The 19255-nt window shown below is 35.6% G+C and overlaps 2 protein-coding genes across 7 annotated transcripts; both read right to left on the minus strand.

The window, feature by feature from the left end:
• Nucleotides 1-434: 434 nt before the first annotated feature.
• LOC121970354 (actin-related protein 8-like) lies at nt 435-10113 on the minus strand. 2 transcript variants are annotated; one of them, XM_042521010.1, is made up of 12 exons: nt 9584-10113; nt 7511-7596; nt 6783-6853; nt 6555-6622; nt 6369-6430; nt 5535-5632; nt 4432-4513; nt 3639-3781; nt 2690-2838; nt 2143-2276; nt 1620-1738; nt 435-851 (listed from the first exon to the last, which is right to left on the minus strand). In XM_042521010.1, exons 1-12 carry the CDS (start codon nt 10027-10029, stop codon nt 780-782), a joined length of 1530 nt encoding a protein of 509 aa, XP_042376944.1. In that variant the 5' UTR covers nt 10030-10113; the 3' UTR covers nt 435-779. The 2 variants fall into 2 exon arrangements, with proteins under 2 accessions (XP_042376944.1, XP_042376946.1); XM_042521012.1 differs by lacking the exon at nt 9584-10113 and having other exon boundaries at nt 6783-6959.
• Nucleotides 10114-11673: 1560 nt separating this feature from the next.
• LOC121970355 (cytochrome b5 domain-containing protein RLF-like) lies at nt 11674-18804 on the minus strand. 5 transcript variants are annotated; one of them, XM_042521013.1, is made up of 7 exons: nt 18653-18804; nt 17896-17965; nt 16881-16987; nt 16307-16694; nt 12975-13109; nt 12399-12449; nt 11674-11964 (listed from the first exon to the last, which is right to left on the minus strand). In XM_042521013.1, the coding sequence occupies exons 3-7, from the start codon at nt 16911-16913 to the stop codon at nt 11891-11893; spliced, it is 681 nt and encodes a 226-aa protein (XP_042376947.1). In that variant the 5' UTR covers nt 16914-16987; nt 17896-17965; nt 18653-18804; the 3' UTR covers nt 11674-11890. The 5 variants fall into 5 exon arrangements, with proteins under 5 accessions (XP_042376947.1, XP_042376948.1, XP_042376949.1 ...); XM_042521014.1 differs by having other exon boundaries at nt 16881-16995; XM_042521015.1 differs by having other exon boundaries at nt 17852-17965.
• Between the last annotated feature and the right edge of the window lie 451 nt (nt 18805-19255).

Consider the following 19255-nt stretch of genomic DNA (forward strand, 5'->3'; position numbering starts at 1 on the left):
AGTTGAAAATGCTGGGCGTCCCTGTGCACAATGTGCATCATTTGCCCGTGAATGTGCTCAACTTTCAGATTGTTCAGCTTTCATCAGGGTCCTGGAACAGAAGAGTGGGGTACTCAATATGGAGATGACATTGACGAGACTAACACAACATTGTTGGCAAGTAGCTGAGAGTTCTGCTACAGACCAAATCTCTCAGAATAGCAGCACCAGTCCAGAGATGTGTACGGTTGTTTCATTGTGACTGTAGCTTAGTAATGAAACTACTTTAGTTTAGTTCACGTTTGAAACTTAAGGCTTCTTTGGCTACCAATTGCTAACGCCAATACTAATTAAAGAGAAGATGAAAAAAAAAGTACATATTAACGTTTTCTTCAATATTCTCTGGCTACTTTTATATGAAATATAGTGATAAGAGCAATGTTTTACCAGCACACTAAGAGAAAAGGAAAGTATTCATGGAAAAACACACAGTTTACAATGTGTATCAATTGTAAATCACATTATTAGAACTTTGGAGTTCTTTATTAGTTGCAAAATATACTATTAAATAGCACACTCCCTCGTAAAGAATGCTTACATCTGTATTAAGCCTTTTTGGAGCTGATGATTGATAACAAATGGGTGTAGACTACTGTGTATTTTTGGATGTTGTTGAATCCCCTAAAATTTTGGGTATGTCTATAAAGATTAAAAAACAAATTGACAAAGTGCAAGTGTATCATTCATCCTGCGAGAAGAATGTCTGTCTGTCTATAAGCTACAGAGGGCTGGAAATTTCATCATATGTTGCGTTGAGACTTCTGGGCAAATTGATCTCTTGTAATACACCATGCGTCGCAGAAGGTACTCACCTACAATCAATCAATTTCAGCATAGTTGATGACTTCTCATATTCAAAAATTAGATACAGCTAGCAACAAAAAGGCCCATATTTCACTGAAAGTTGTCAAAACAACCAGAAGAAAATACAATTTGCAAGTGCACCATGAAAATCAAGGAATTTGACTAAACTTCAGTTATTAGTTGAATAGCTATGCTTACCGATTAACTTGACTAATCTTACACACACTTCCATTGGTTTTTTGCGAAAGTTACTAAACATAGTTGTGAATGCACAATAAAGTTAACTTATTGAAATCTAATACTCAGTTGCCTTGGCTTTGATGAACTCTATCAGTTAAACTTGGGCTGAGAGTGCCAATAGGACTAACGTGGCACATTTTGTAGCTGCAAGCGACAAGCATCTAAAGAGGCGTGACAAATATAGATGTGATTCAGTTTTGAGTCTGATATGGGCTCAATCAATTCCAGGGGCATTCCCTAGTCTGATCAGTAATTGGAGAAGCAATCCTTCAACGGAACAAAGTAATTAGCATCAATCGCTGCCCCAGATGACTAGCAATGGAGGATTTTAAACAGCGACTTCACATTTTAAAATCGTTGGACTTTTTTCATCCATTTTCACTTTATCGTGTAAACTGGCACCTACTAATCACTTCCAAGTATACTACAAAATAACAGAAAGTAAATCAACCATGTGATGGAAATGATAGTATCAGATCATAGTAATTTGCAGTTAGAAAGAGTTTGAGACAGTTTAAAACATTAGATTGGCTTACATTGCTGAGGATCTTTGCTCCGAACCAAGCAGAATCAGTGCCATATGGAGGGGGTATGACTTTAATTCCTTCAGAGATTTGCGGAGGAAGGAGGTTAAGGAGTTCTTTGTCCAACCTCTCTGAGATTCACCACACCAAATAGAAAAATTAATAAAAGATGCTGTTTTTGTTCAAGTGAAATAGGAGAAAATAATTTCAAGGAAAATATTTTACAAAAAACTAGTTTACTTTGAAGGGTTCATTTGTGTATAATTGAAAGCTATTGTCATTTGTTTGTTTAATAATATAAAATGAGCAACCTCAATGATTCATCCTATTGTAATGACAATGACTCCTCTTTGACCGAAATCATTTTTGTTGACCATAGCTTTTGTACTTGCAAAATAGTTTTCTGAGAAGCAAACTAAGTCTTAGTATAGTTTTAACTAAATCAAATTATTGTTAGAAAATCCGTTAAAAAGGCTGAAGATGAAACAAAATAAAGAATAAGCCTCGCAGAAACTCAAATATCAAATTAGCTTACCAGGTAGTCCGGGTAAACATGATGTTCCACCAGCCAAAACCACAGTTTTATACCATCCATCATCACTTGTTACTTCTGAAGAGAAACAATGATCTATACACTGAGCCACAGCTTCATGCAAACCCCTTGAATGCCTAGAAACAACAAAGACCAAAAGAATATATCAATCACACAATCATATTGCTATTTATCCTTGTTTTTACCTTTTCCTGTAAGTGAATCATCTTCACAGATAAGATTTCAATTACAGTAAATTACTCCAACATCAGGATTTTACCCATAAGTGCTCCAGTTACAAGAGTCCAAATCAGATAGATTCAGGGGTTGTGGAGATTCTAACATATCACTCAACCAAAAATATGTAAGAGAAGAGGGAATAGTGCAGAATAAGTTTTCTGGCACATGCATTATCACTGTTCGTCAGTAGAAACAAGTGTATATAACCAGACAATGGACAGCACTACAATACAGGAGAACTACCAGAACTATAAGCATGAATGAATAAAGAGGAATACATATCCAGATGAATTAAATTAACAAAACTCACACTCTTGCAATATGTGGCTGGAAAAGAATCTCTCCAGTTTGGAAACGCTCCTTTGCTAGAGTGAACAAACCCTCAGATGCAACCTCACACGATCCTTTGGAGTCTTTAAGTAGTTCTGCATTATAATCAGTGGCCACGTAGCAGAGTTTCTGGCATGAAAGGGTCTCAGGTTACTACAAGGGTTATATATATATATATATATATATATATATATATAAATGTGTGCACTAACTTAGGCGCTTGAAGATAAACAAGTTCAATTTGATGAAAGTTTATTTGTCTCAAACTTCACATAGAGCAACACAAGAAACTAAAGCATGATTCTATTCTTGGGGCAAACTTGAAGAAATAATTTAACAAAGCTAAGGTGGAATCTTTAGCTGGAGCTGAACAAATTAACTTCAATATTTCATGTAATGAATGATTCAGTTGGCTTCAGTTCTAAGCACATTTTAGACCAAATCAAAATTTTCAAACTGAATATATGAATCTATCAAGAATTCAAACCAAATATGAAGATTATGGATTGCAATATAGATTAACAAAAACATTCACAATAAATAAGATCAATTTGCATATCTTCACAAAATTCTTTTAAGACATTTTTCACCTGTGTAACAAGTTGAGCATCACAGATATATACTCTTTAAATTCTAGGAGAGTGAGTATTCTAGGTCTGTTTAGCATTGAGTTTATGTACGCTAGTTTTTCACTTTTCCTCTTCTATAATAAGAATTAGATATTTTAGCAAATTAAGTTGGAATTAGACCAATAAAATATAGTTTTATTTACAGAAATTTTGTTGGCATGCCCAAATAAGTACAGTCCCAATTATCAAACAGAAGTAGGGGAGATAGTTCGAATTTCCTTGATAGGTTGTCCAAAAAAAAATAATTCATACAGTCTTACAGTGTCCATTAGAAAACTGAATTCACATAGAGCAGCATACCTCCTTGATAGTTCGAACAGTATATAGAGATTGGAAAATTATATTTCTCTGTTGCATTAGTTCCTTGAGAAATGCAGTGATTTTTGAAGCACCAAATCCCAATACTTCAATGCCCAATTCATACATCACTTCACCTCTAAAAACTGTTAAACAATTAATATTTATTATAATTTGAGTTTGGGGGAGTATATATAATCCAAAAAGTCATTTTTTTAAGAGTAGAATCACTAGTTTCTGATACAAGGAACATTTCAACTGTTTAAGATAACTCTTCAATTCGCTAATTTTCAATATGGTAGTAAATGACTCAAATGAGTTATATTATTCAAACATCTTAAATTTTCAAGCATTGTTAGGTCAATGGAACATAAAACCTTAGTCTATAAATTAAGGCATCTGCTGAATAGGTCAATTTACTTGAAAAAACCTTCCCAGATTAAATAACAACTACTCTGAAAAGTCCCAATACAAGCTACTTTTCCAAATTTTGCAGCAGCTAGCAAGTAACACAGAAGATCACCATACTCACCTTATAATCTGCCCAATCTAACTTATTTGCTAGTCCTAACTCCAAATAAAGAAGGCCATAAATTTTTTGAAGGCTTGCATTTGTATGCAGCCAGTATGAAAAAAACTATGAATAGTACAGATGACACAAGATGGACAGCAACCCCAACTATTATTTGTACTGGTGACCACCCTTGCTCTTGTTTGGTAAATTAACAGTCTCGATAATAGAAAATAGTAGAAAACAAGACTAAGAACTTAAAAACACTAGTAAATGAAGATTTACCTGGGACAACTGATGTTACATTGAAACCAATGTTAACAACTATTCCAGAAGTTCTTCTTGCTGCATACAAAGCTAAAACAGCCTGAGGTTTCAGATTAAGAAAGTAGTTTAGCATTCATCTTATTGGAACAAGGATAAAGGGGAAACAAATTACACATCAATCAGGATTCCTCACAACAACAGAAGTTTAAAATTATCATCTAAAAGGAAACAACCGTGCATGCATATGTTTGAGTTAATTTATTCAAAAAAAAAAAGAAAAGAGTTAAATCATCAATCAAAAGCAGAAATAATAATCTGGAACACTGAAAAAATAGTATTGAATTCCAAGGCAATAGTTCCAAATCGAATCTCTTTAGAGAGTATCTATCAAAATCCTGAACTTTGCTTTATTGCGCCTTTCTCCTATCAACCATCCACCCTGGCCCATACTCGAGATTTAAAAAAAATGAACAATGCAGCAACAGAATTTCCAGGCTTCGTGGACAAATCTCCAACTATTAGCTTCTTAGTTCTGCAACACAGGAAGCTTAGCTATGGTGACTTAATATATTAAGTGTTAATGTGCAAAGGATTATCCACGGCCGATTTTTGATGATTGCATGAATGTCATAATCTGCTCCTGCTCTGTGGCTGGATTTATTCACTTATTCCCTTTCACTCTTTTCCCTTTGTGATCTTGTTAGCTTATATGATGTGTGACTGAACATTTTGATAATAATTCTGTAAGCCATTGTGAATGCACATTTTATATCTGCCTATGTTCATTTGTGTCATTGTTGAAAAAAAAATGTCACTTTTAAATTGCTTGCAGGTACATCAAACTCTGACATAGAATCTCCCATTTTGTTTGCTAAACCCTCAAGAATTCAGGACAAATAGTTATTAGATTCCTCTCTCTATTTAATTTCTCTATTTCCCCCAAAATACAATGCCACAATCAACTTGATGCCAGCAAACAAAATTAGAGCAGTAGCATCTCAACCAACCATTAAAACTGATATCCTTCGGAAACAAGCTTTGACAACTTTGTCAGGAACAAAGGATGCTATTGATAATAGATAAAATTAAGAAGACAAAATGGAGCCAGTTCAGATGCATACTTGATCAACTGCACAAACTGCAGGAGCGTTCATATCAAAAAGGACAGAGTATATTGCCTCTCTAAGTTGCCTTCTGGACGTTTGAGCAGCTTCAGTATCTGGAAAGGGGAAAACACGTTACGTAACTTTGGTCTTCACCTATTTAGGAATCTCAAATATACAAAATTGAGGAAACTATAACCACATCTAGAAACATCTTAGTTCACAAAAAAGATTGAAAATTTTATTTAAAAAATCAATTGGCAACAGAAGTTTCTAATCTAACTAAACCACTAGCACATGGTAATTCAATCTAGGTCAACTATAAATCAACACTAACGTGAGAGCCATGATAAAAACCCTGTTTGCATAATGCCTGACATGGTTTAACAATCACAGGTGTGAAGCTGTGAATCCAACATTACACCTCTGCTGGAAACCTTTTCTCCCAAAGGAAGTTACAAGTTTTCATTCCCTTGAACAATTTCGACCAATCACACAGTATGAGAATTAAGTAGACCAATGATTTTTCGTCAATTGTAATTAATTAGATATGATCCAGAAGAAATAGTGGGTGGCATAAGTTGAGAAAAGTTTGTGTTAATGTACTTGCTTTTGAAACTACTATAAGTTGGATTATTTTTCTGTAGCAGATGAATAGAAGTCACTATCTTGAGTCAACCATTGCATTTTAGGAATTTCAAATTCAAATTGAGAAAGTGATATGCCAATTGGAAACAAGATGCATGAAGCAGCAGAAAGAATCAAGAAAGTCACACCAATATGAAAAACCCCCCCTATTGTAAGAATCAGAATATCTCTTTCCATCTTGTCATTGTCTATGGATGCACCTACCCTCAGTGTGGCAGATAGGAAGAGACACAATTATCGGGTGAGATGATGACCTAACCTGCATTCTGTAATGAGAAGAATCACATAAGTTTTACTCTAAACATGAATCAGTGCTTCTGGTAAATAAGTTCATGATTAAAAAAAGTAAAGATAAATTTAACCATGAATCAGAAGGAAAAAAAAAAAAACCTGCTAAAAATTGTAGAGAAAAAATGCCGAAACCTTGCATGTGTTGGAGTCTCCAAGTTGCCAAATTCCTATGGAGAAACAGAGTCACTACATTAGGAAGCATCTTCTGGACTCAGATATATTACAATGCATGGGCAAATGAACTTTGCATACAAAGATCACAACTCACAAGTCACAATATAAAAATTAAATTACAAATTTCACCGGGATAGTAAAAGATTTTTTTACCAAAAATGTAGCACAACGCCCAGATGGAGCAGCGTACTTGCTCCAACCATATTTGCAATAACCCGATCCACCTTCATATAAGGTTCCCAGAAACCATAGAATGAGAGTAAAAATGTATAAATGATCCATAAATACATTTCTCAAAAACATTTGAAATAAGCTTCCTGAAGCTGCAGACTGAGAAAAATAATTTATAAATGATGGATACACACATTTCTCTACCACATTTGCAATAGCCAAATCCATCTACGTACATGATACAATACTTACAAACAAAAAAATTAAATTGGGACATAAATTTTCATGATTTGAAAAGGAAAAAACACTACCGAGGATAATATAAAACTCCAATCAATTTTCTTGGGAAAAACTATTACATCATGCATGAAGCCAAATCTGTGTCATGCAGAATCCATTTTAGAGTTCATATATCCTTAAGAAAATGTTCAAAAAGTTCAAACATGACTACTCATTTAACTACTAATCACTTGGATATAACATCTACTGGTTTTCCTAAACCAATTTAGGAGGTTTAGTACGGAAGTTAAAAGAGTTCTATATTTTTCGGGGAAGAAACGCGCCTTCTGCATACAAATAAATTTTATTGCAGAATCGCATCAAAAGGTTGATGATAAATTGCCTTTTTTAATTTTCTTTCCAATTTTTCGATTTTTTCCTCTGGGAAAAAAATCAAAACAGAAAAAAGAAAATTCATGGACGAAACATACCATCCACAATAATAGAACCTGGAACCATGGCACGGCGTGCAAAGATGTTCAAGAAGGACACTTGATGTGAATAAAGGAGGTACATCCTGTCACACAAAAGATTCATAGTTAAGAAAAAAATTTACTCGTTTACAGAAAAATATTAGAGAAAGAACACACAGCACGATAGTTTTCCACTTTTCCTTTTAGCAAAGATGAGATAATAGTGAACCTGGGATCACCAATTGTAGTAAGATGAAAGTTGAGTACTGCAAATTACATAAGGTGAAGCTGGAAGTTTGGAAACAATAAAGAAATCCACTATTTTAATTGCTAAAGAAGGAGAGAGCAAAAGGGAAAAAATAGATACAACAAGAAAGCTCACGGCCGTGGCACAAGGATACTGCAGTGCTGTTGCTTGGGGTGATTTTGGAGATGAAACTAATCAAAGCCCCCGTGTACTGTTCTAGAAATTGCAAGGACAACTAAACCTACCAACATCACAGCAGGTCCACCTGCCTTTGAAGGAAACTGATGGGGAAACCTTTTGATCTAGGAAGGTTGCTTCACACCAGGTCAGCCAATTCTCAGAAGCAAAGATGAAGGTGTTAACATCTTCATAACTTGGTGGCTATAGAAGAACACCAAAATTTCCAAGAGTCAACATTTGGATCTGTCATCCGCCAAAGTTCAAAATATGAGCTGCCTTCACAGCTTGACCTTTTCATAGTAGAAGAAGAGGTGCAATGATAATTTCTCACAGCTATAAGAATTCGATGGACACAAGCAGGAGAAATTGCTTATGTGAACTTTGTGTCTTCCAAGAACATCCTTTGTATTGAGCTTCATTTGCAATGCTAGTGAAATGAAAACTTAACTCACAGGAGAGCAATTGAGAAGTGAGAACCATGTATCCACACTAGATCATCAAGCAACCACTGAAGGATAGTGCAAAGTACACTAACATAATGGAGAAGAAACCCAAAGCTGTCAACCTACAAAAATTTGCATCCGAATATGGCCTGAGAGAATAGTCAAGGCTATGTCATGTATTCCCTCTTGTCAGCATTGTCTCTTTGATGATGATGATCACCTCTCATCTCTTGTAGGAAATCCTACACTAGCACCTCTGCTGCTATGTGTGAGGATGAACCGCGTGGACAAGTTAGAGACTAGACAATTAGACAGTTCTTCTATGAAGCCAAGGTATCATATCCGGTTTACATTAATAATGTTTGTTCTAACATACAGGTTCAATTTTTTTTTTTAATTCACACTATCCTAATGTAATGTTGGTGGCATGGATCCAATAGGAGACCGTAGGTGGAGAGAAGCTGCTCCAAGGCAGTTCAAGTGCTTTCAAAAGTTTTCTCAAAATTCAATTTCTGAACTACAGTTTCCTCACCAGTTGCACACAAGAGGCAAATGACAGTGCTGCTTACTTTGATAAACACAACCTGTTATAGATCAACTCTGAGATGCACTTAGGACAAAGATGAGCAAGAACTTTCTAAATAACCTTGATAAGTAGGTGCTCTAGAGCAACAGGCCTGAAGTCAAAGGTTGTACACACTCCTACAAATTTGGTGACAAGGTAATGTAGGCAAATGAATATCAAGAGTCCCAAATTCCTGGAAAGGCTCAAGTGAGCATTGAATTCTTTTAGGCCCAGGGCTCTTGCCTTTACCCAGGGCTTGAACAACTGCATATATCTCTACCTTACTCAAGGGTAAAATCAACTCTTCTAAGGAGCTTGGTATTAGGGGAGAAGGCTCGAACTTAGTTATATGAAACATTTCTGTAGCAAACTCATCAAGGAGCTGAAAAGATCCGCGAAGGCATGATAGAGATAATAAGGGTGGGGGCATCCAACATATATAATAGTGGACTAAAGAAACTAAGCATAGGTGGTTTGAGATTGGACTAATGAAACAAGCATTGCCTCTAATTTTTTTTATACAGGTTTGGAGGTTATAGTGCTATCGAAATTCCTTACTGGAGACACATCCAAAGAGATTAGGAAAGACATAAGAGAACTAAAGGAAATTTAAGAAACTAAAGAGAATAAAAACAAATGAAAAAAATTGGAATTACATTGGCCCCGATCTCAATTGCGTCTCAGCAAACATCACCGTCTCGAATGGCTCTTTCCCATGTTTGAGGAAGAAGATCCACAGTCTATTATCCGACACCAGAACCCTCCAAGAGCTGCACACCAGGCTTGACCCGGCCGCCTCCTTCGGCCCGAGAAGCTTCAGTATCTGCACGATCACATCGGTAGGAAGCCGATCGAGATCGCCCAAGGACAGCGGTTGCTGATAATCGTGTGCGGAAACTGGCCAGCTGCCTAGGCTAGGATCTGTTTCCGTTAAGTCCGGGTCGAAACCCCACACCTTCCTCACGACCAGCGCCAGCAGGATCTCAATGAGTTGGCTGACTCTCCGAGGTAAAATTTGGCGGAGGTAGGAGAATGCGGGGTGATCGAGGCAAGGGGCATTAGGAGACGCCACCGGAGCAGGGATCGAGCTCCGACGTCTCATGGCTGAGAAGGAAGATGATAAAGGGGATCGAAATTGAAGGGTTTCAGCTCGCGACGGAATCGAATTAACTCGGGAGGAAGAAAGAGGCGGCAATAAAAAGGAATTTGGTCGCGACTGGAGACGGGAAGCGATGGATTGGGCATGGGACGTGGACGTGGATCCTATCCAGATGTAGAAATCTTATCCGTCCCATCGCCGGCCTGTGAGTTATAACCGTCCGATCATGTAATATTGCTGGCGGATTTGGAGCGGATTCTATCTCGAGCACGTGGTCAGGGGAGAGCCAATTGTATCTGTACGGCATCGCGATACCCATGACCATGAGAGGTAGTGTACGTCAGCCAGGACAATCTGTGGGGTCCGTTTTTTCCGCCAATCAAGGAAGAGTAAGAGTAGAGATTGCATAGAAAATGTGTTTTACGCCGCCGCCAGAGGAATTTAAGATTAGAGAATTGAATTTAAAATTTCTGTTTACTAATTAACTAAAGGAATGGTTAAAAAAAATTTCCAAAGAACATTCATCAATTCCCGATTCTACCGGTTTATCTGTAAAAAAAATCTTAAATAAGGAAAAATCGATTAATCAAAACTAAAAAGCTACCAATTCCAATCTAATTTTTTTTTTTTTTTTTTTGCACGGCCCTATAAATCATAGGAGATTTCACTTTAGCAATAACAATACATTCAAGGAGGAATTGAAACAACACATGAATATTATTCATGAATAATTCATAATCTCTATTTATTAAAGTTAAAAGTAATATCGATCACCTCAAATGATCCAGTATTATAGTCTCACAATAAAAATAAATCTCTATTCCTAAATAATAACAAACTTTACACAAATATATTTAAAAATATTCATGAAGTATTTAAATTTATTCATTTAATTCACTTGTATTTATTGAATAAATATATATATAAGAATTTTATTAGATAAATATATTGTTCATAAATATTTAATTTATTTATAATCCTATTTGAGATCTTTGTGTTTTATCCAGATAAGGAAATATATTTATAGCATTGGATCGGAAAGTCTTAACATAGTTACCAGACGATCGTGAGTCTGAAAGAAAGGCACATATGATATAATCGACTGAGTCAACAGTGGCCAAATACAACCTAAAAAACTAAGGCATTAGAGAGCCATAGATAATAGTTACGACTATAATTTACTGTTCAAAATAATACACTTGTTCCCGACGGCTTTGATGATCTTGAAAATACCAAATCTTTCACGTTGGAAATTTCTATAATAATTTCCATTGACTATCAGTTAATATTCCCTTGGATGGAGCTCAAGGAGTAAATAAAATTCCTACAATAAATCCAAAATAATTGGGGCAAAAGGGCGACGATGTTATTCTAACAATCTAAATGTCTACCAAACCATTGGACAGAGCTTGATTGCTCATTGCAGTTGCCACTATCGCCAACAATTTACGGGCCCGCATAAATCACCCATGTTGCAAAAGGTAAAATCTGTGGCGCCGGTGACCCCCAGCCCATATAAACCGCCTCGAACATATTAATGGAGGAGACAATATCTTTGGCTTCTGTAGAACAAAATCTTTGCTTGAATATTCATCCAAGTAACTATGCTTTTAGCTGCGCAGTGTAGGTACAATGATACACTAGGAATTTACACAATGGCAATCTAAATATATAAATCTTAACAACGCATCAGAATCATCAATTAAGTGGTACATGAAAGGAAATGTACATAAGCAACATGGTCCACTTCAAGAAGCGCTGAGAGCATCGTCTGCTCTTATTTTCTTAAAGAAATAAATTTACTTGTAACTGTCAGACACAAGCAACACCGAAGTGCATGACCTTTTTATCTGTGCTTGAGTTTTCAGTTAGGATCTAGAATTCCCACAAGGCACTTCTCCAGTAAGAATTCCGCATTAACCCATGCATGATATTTGTCTAATATAACAGTTAAGGCAAATCAACCTGCGGTGGACTGATGAATAAGTAAATGAAGAGTAAGAAATGTTATTTTGGTGCTAAATAGAATGGTGAAGACCTATGCTTGACACACTGGAAGGTGAAGACTGAATTGTTGCTAAGGTGGGATTACTTTAGATAACTTATTGCTAGGATTAAACTTTGTGTCAATTAGACTAAAAAAAAAAATTATTAGATAGTGATACTCGTACTTGTTTCTTTGTTTTGGGATTTGTTAAAGTATCTTCTAGCTACAACCTTTGTGCTGGTTAGGCTAAAAGAAAATTTTGCAACACGGTCACACTTGTACTTGTTTCTTTGTTTACTTCCTAGTTTATTGATCTTGATGGCGTTGTCTAAATTCATTTAGATAAAAAAAAAGCCAGTAAACACGTGATAAAAACTAAGGATACTGAATAAAGCAGTACAGTCTTTGCCAGCTGCCTTCATAATCATATCCTCACCTGTCAAAAGAAATGATAAGCTAAATCTATTACTACTTAATAAGAAAAAGGGGGAAGAAAATATAGTTGATTCGTGTAAATTGTATATGACTATTAGGAGAGTACTCAGTTAACTCAACATGAGTTGAACTTGTAAACTTATTGGGCCTAACTTGGATGCAGTATGTAAATCTGTAAATATCTCCAAGTCATTTTAGTTTCCAAATTTGTCCTGACAAACAGTCAGTAGTTACTCCAATATATAGCCTCAAGAAGATCGGCATAAACCAAGATGGTGCAATTTTCATAGACTTAGTGATTGAAAAATGGCAAGAAGAATGTAGAAGTTAAATATATTATATATGTGCATGATAAGTCATAATCAATAGGCATCCATCCCAAAGAAGTAAAACTTGGAGAGAAATTCTGAGAGAATCTGCAATATAATGTTAAATTACTATAAGGATGTTCTGTGCTACCTATTTCACATAAGATTACACAAAAATGATCTCATAACAAGTTGCAGAATCAAGTAATGTTGCATACCACCAGGATGAAACTTCATGTATGGGGAAATATTGTAAACACGGCCTTTTAGAACTGTCCAAATAGAACCACCAGTTTTATGCTGCTTAACTTCATCCAGAGTAATTAGCCTGCAGTTTGATCGTCCCTTAAGCCCTAAAATGGTCATAATGACAAATAAATTAAGAGAAAAGAATGAAAATCATCAGAGCAGAGATACATATAAAAGTATATGTGCAACTTCAAAATTTCAGAACCAACATTTTAGGGAGAAAAGTAGAAAGATATATATACTGTGTAGTGAACTATGAACTAAGCTATCTAGTAACTAATATGCTAGGGAGAGTTGCCCAAGTATACCCCCAAGCATAGTAAAGAAGGATATGACTGATTAATTTATCATGATCAAACATCCAGGAAAGCTTGCCTGAAATTGTACCAGTAGAGGAACCATTTTAAGTGAGAAATGAAAGAACAACTTCATAGATTGGTTATGCATGCATAACAAGCAGTATCTGTTAACATTAAATTACAAAGTGCAATACATATTAGATTCACTGCAACATTATGGATGAATTCTAATAATGTTCGTGTTTTTTGTTCAGGAGAGATATCATCCCATTCTTTTCTATTGGTTCATCATTTTGATAGAAATGTATTGATCCACGTGCCTATATTGATCCATGTGCAAAAATTGATTACTCGGCCATTATATTATCTGCAATTTCCCAGACTAAATGTAATCCTTTTAACCCCAAATTGGTTCAGTCGTATAAAAATATTAATAAAAAATGATTTGAAAAGAAAAAAATAATTTTAATTTTTTTAAGTTGAAATTTGAGCACCATTCCACACCCATTGCAGGCAAAAGTGACTTTTCCGTCCAAATATGGTGGAAGCAATATAAAACTAGGAAAAGAGTTTCTATAGTCTTATTTCTTTCTTAGATAACTTTCCTCGTCGAAAACATGCAGAGTTAATAGATTATTAGGTATAGTGGGTTTAATTCCAAATTGGTACTTCTAGATTTAGAAATTTATCATCAACTCCATACATATATACACAATAGGTATCTTTAATGAAAACAATACAATATTTTTCCCTAAACATAACAATATCCTTTACTCTTATTACAACTTAACATGGAAACTAGAATCTGGACTTGACCAAAGCCCATATGACTCTGACTATCTGCAATTAATGTACATTAAATAGTAACAAACAGCTATTGTTTGGCGTAGGGATGTAAATGAACCAAACAGTTCGTGAGTTATTCGGAGCTCGGTTCGGTAAAAAACTCGTTCAAGTTCGTTCGTTTATCTTATCGAGCTAAGCTCGAGCTTAAGGATATTCGGCTCGTGAGCTCGCGAACATGTTCGTTTGTAGGCTCACGAGCCAAAAAAAATGAGTCTTAAATCGAGCCAAAAATGAGCTCTAAAACGAATCAAAAAATGAGTTCTAAAACAAACCTTAAAACGAACTTTAAAACGAGCCAAAAAAAACGAGCTCTAAAATGAGTCTGAAAACGAGCCCGAGCTCACTTAACGAATTAGGCTCGTTAACTATGATAATCGAGTTAATAACGAGCCAAGCTCGAACTGTTCGCAAGCTTGATAATTCTAAAACGAGCCAAGCTCGAGCCTTGTAATAAAAGTTCGATTCGAGCTCAAGCCGAGCTAGCTCGAGCCCGAATATAACTTAAACGAGCCGAGCTCGAGCCTAATACTGTTCGGCTCGATTCGGCTGATTTTCATCCTTAGTTTGGCATATCAAAATGGGGGGATGAAAATTGATACAACATCAATCATCATTCTGAACCGAACTAAACACTACACGAGCAAAAGTCTACAGACATAGTGGTCTAACAATGTTGGCAAACATCCTAAAGTACCTCAAAACAACTTATCATGGAACTGGATCAACAAGAAAAGGTATGCTACCTATCATCTACACAGATTTGATTGAATTAAAACAGATCATGATTTCGGAATTAGATTAAAATTAAACAGATAGTGACATGTTAAAACCGATTAAAAAAACAAAAATGTGCTAAAAGATCCTTTCACTCTTTTGTTATAGATGAATATACAACAAGAATATATGAAGATAGTGCAGCCAAAGAATAGAAGATGACGGGCTGCATAAATTACAATAATGGAAGACAATGGAAAATAGCTAATTAAAACAAAATCTAACCAAATATATGTAGTATCAAATTATGAGCATACACCAAAAGGTAGCACCTATGTTCCAATAATTCAACACCAGTAACTATAAAAAAATATAAATAGAATGAGAGAAGAGCAAAGAACGATAAGATATTAGGATGATCATGATGTTCTAAAATCAATGGTGTTGATTCAATAAAGGGTGGCATGACATGCTTGGTAAGGCATGGTATTTGAGGGCAGGGCACCTGTATCAAGGAAGACATGGCCAAATCACCAAAAACTCTAATATCCAAAAAGACAAAAGGAAACTAGATAGCTCGCCTCCTCCCGAGGTGGAGGGTGTCTCAATCCATTATATATCTTGCCTCGGAAATTATCTTATAAGCACAGGCATCCATGCCAATGGATGACACCAGCTGATTGGAAATTGAAATCGTTTAGATTTAAATTGAGCTATATGGTGAGAAAAGAGTAGTAAATGCGTCATCTATCATCAAAAATCTTCCTAGAAAATTTTATTTAGAAATTCTTCAGTAAATCTTTACATTGTAAAAAGTTTAATGCATATCCTGAAACCAAAGTAGGAAATTCCATAAGCATTACTCACTCTTTATATTACTAGTCATTTATGCTATTAAGGCAGCGCGAGGCTTCTCTCCCTTCCATTCACCTCCAAATAGAAATGAGAATATATTTTTAATTTCTTTGGTTACTAACTGGTTGTTAAGAGGATGCACTTAATAGACAGACACTTCCTAGTCCTTAGGCAAAGAAGTAGGGAATGTATGCTCATTATGGTTACAACAAACAAGTGCTCCTTAGGGGAAGGAGTATGAGTGGTATTGAGATAATGCAAGCAAATCCCACCTTAAGGATGTATAAGCCCTTTTACTCCAACTTAAGGAAGGCACTTCATATTCCTTACAGACAAGGAGTCCAGAGTGTCTGTATCATTCGTTCCCTGACTGTAGCAATCATTGAAATGACTTTAGCCTATGAACATGCCTAAAAAGTTAGCAATAAGAAATGCATTATTAAGACCATTTGTTCTTGTATTTTTCTCTAGCTATGATAGGTTTTTCAATCTTTTTCCACCAAGATTTTGTCTTCTCACATCCCCTCACTAGTGCTTTGTGGATAACGATCTGCACAGACATAAAAAAAAATAAGGGAAAGAAATACCTGCAAGATCAGGATGTCTACGAGTAATCTTTAACCAATCCATTTGGCTGTACCCCTTTTCAAATGGAACCTTAGCTCTCGCTACAGGTTTTTTCACTACTGGTTTCTGTTCCTGTGATGCATGTTCCAAATCTTTTGCCCCTCTAACTTGTTCCGGTATCATTAGTTTAGTTAGCTTGTCATTTGCAATTGCTGTTTTACTTGAATTATGAGATGAAGACACATCAGATTTCTCTTGTAAAGTTGCATTGTCTCGAGAAGTATCACCTGGCACTGGATTTCTGTCTGTTCTCAAACCACATGAAGGATTGTCTTCAAGAACAATCTTATTAATATCAGGAATTGCTTTAGGAGACTCTATGTTGTCGTCTTGAACTTCTAAACCAACCTACAAATGAGAAACAGGTAAGATGCTTAGAAATTTTTGTACAACTTTCGTTAATTCAGAAGGATTGGAAATTCAAATTCTGAACTTATCCATTTTATGAAAAATGAAGTATTAGGTTATAGGCATAGCAGTAGAACAAGCTTTGAGGGTTGCAGAGCATATTTCATCAAACAATGAATGTCTCACCTGGCAAAAGGTGAAATCAGAGGAATCAACCATCTCGAAGTTTTTTTATGCTTTTTTCCTTGTCTTAAAAGAGCATTACAATTCACAAGATACCTAAGAACAAGACCCTGCACAACTACCATAAAGAAAGAATAAGAAGATCTGAGAAACAGATCAAACAAGATGAAAGAGAAATGCAAGAATCAACTTTGTTTTTATCTTAGGGTTAGAGCAAAGGAAAGCTACCACAAGCATAACACCTCTTATGTTTCTCATAGTCGCATCTGTAAATTGATGTCTTGGTCTACTTTTAAGAGCCAACAGCTAGCCCAACATTAATACTGCACTTGTTTCCAAAATATTTTTAAGAAATATAATTTGAAACTCTAGTATCTTGTTTAGTGAAGAATTTAGAAACAAAATTTGTGATTTTGACAGTGTATACTGTGGACTCATTGCATGTGCACATGTAGTATGGCATATGTGTTATCTGAATGTGTATGCAATATGTTGATCAATATGCAATCTATGTTTGCAAACATTTATATGTATAAAAATGCCTAACATATGTATAATAGTGAATTAACTATGTGACAGTTTTCATAGTAAACAGCCTGAACAATTTACAGGCATTTTAGAAAAGGTGCAAATACTTGATGGCATATGCAGTTATGTGAGTCGTGTAAGAGGTCTCCTTCCAAAAAACAAATGTGACTTCTTATATGGATATTTAAACTGCTATTTAAAACACTAATGGGAATAGATTTTTTTTCCAAGCTCTGAAAAACATGAAAGTGTGTTTATTATATTAAAATTGGAGCAATTTTGAATAGTCAAGCCAAGAAATGTGAAATTTTGTTTGATTAGTAAAACATGCAATCTTTACCCTAGTTGACACTACTTATTGATATTAATGTTGTAGTAAAATATCATGTATTTTCATCATGGATCAAAAGTTTATTATGTGCCACCCAAAGGGGAATGGTACGCACCATTCTGACTAGGAATCAGATTCTCGTCTTCAAGAAAACCTTACCAAGTAAGCTTATTAGTTCTTCTGCTTCACGTCTACTTCTTCTTTCCCCGCTTCTTTAATTGGTGCCCACCTGTACCAATTCATACCGATACTCAATACCACAATCACTGCCAAAATGGTACAGCTTTTGGCAAGCCATTAATGTTTAGGCAAACACAACATATTATGGCTGGGCTTTAGTAAACAAAAGGAAATGGTGAAGACAGGAATCATGACAATCTAGATCGATATCAAGATCATAATATTATTATGCAGCTAGTCATTCGTAACCCTAACACTAAACAACTTCTCGAACAACAAACTAAAGAGTTAGACGACGTGCTTCGACTACAATTTCAAGGATAAAAACTGCAATAAAAGTTAGTAGTCACAGAGGAGAAGAAAAAAAGTCAACACGCACAAAAATGGAGTCACCGAAAGTTCAAAACGAAGTTAACATAATTTTGAAAATTAAAGTGAGGCCATCACATCGAAGATAGATCTTGAAGATCAGAGTGAAATCTTCTGGCCCAATTTGAATCAAGAACCTGCATATTTAGCGTGCGATGGCAGGAACAGATATAACTTTAGCGCACATATTAATCGATAAACCTAAAGACAAAATGTAAACATTCCAAATTTCCGATGGATGGAAAGATCTTCTATATAAAAACGCTGAATAAGTAAAATAAAAAAAGGGCAAAAAAAGATCAGAAAGCCCATGAATCTGCAACCAATATGTATAGGCAAAAAAAAAAAATTTGAAACGGAGAAGCACCTGCAGCTTAGATGCTGCTCGCCAACGGTAGTCGAAGCACGCGGCCCGCAAGTATCATCGCAGGGTGTTCTTCGCCGATCCTCTTGGTGGTTTAGAAGAGCAAAGGAGCAGGTTTCGCTAGGTCAGGTTTGGCAGCGCACGTCGATCTTGACTCTACCATAAGCGGATTCCATTCGGCACGTGCCAGGCTTTGCGCGATGGCGCCATCCCAATCCGATACCGACTAGACCGACCGGTTAAAAAACAATAGAAGTAAATTTTTTAAATTATTAAAATTACTCAGTTAGTTTAATAAGAAGCAGTGAAAATAATTTTAAGTTATCCGTGTTTGTAAAAGCGCGATCTGAATCAGAAAATCTGTCCGATACCTAATTAATTAGAGTAAGATAATTTTATTATAAATTGATCTTATCATTTATCTATTTGTTTTTTTTTATAGTGATTCCAATTCCAAAAGTAATGAGTTGAATCGAATTTTGCAATGAAATTAGAATAGGATCGCTAGAATCGTATGCTCGTGACAGGGAAGAGAGAAAGATAACCGACGGCTAGTAGCAGCAGGTGAGGGAAGCAACAAAGGTGCGCTGGTGAGGTTGGAGGAAC

The sequence above is a fragment of the Zingiber officinale genome, chromosome 4A, assembly GCF_018446385.1.
Source record: "Zingiber officinale cultivar Zhangliang chromosome 4A, Zo_v1.1, whole genome shotgun sequence".
NCBI lineage: Eukaryota > Viridiplantae > Streptophyta > Magnoliopsida > Zingiberales > Zingiberaceae > Zingiber > Zingiber officinale.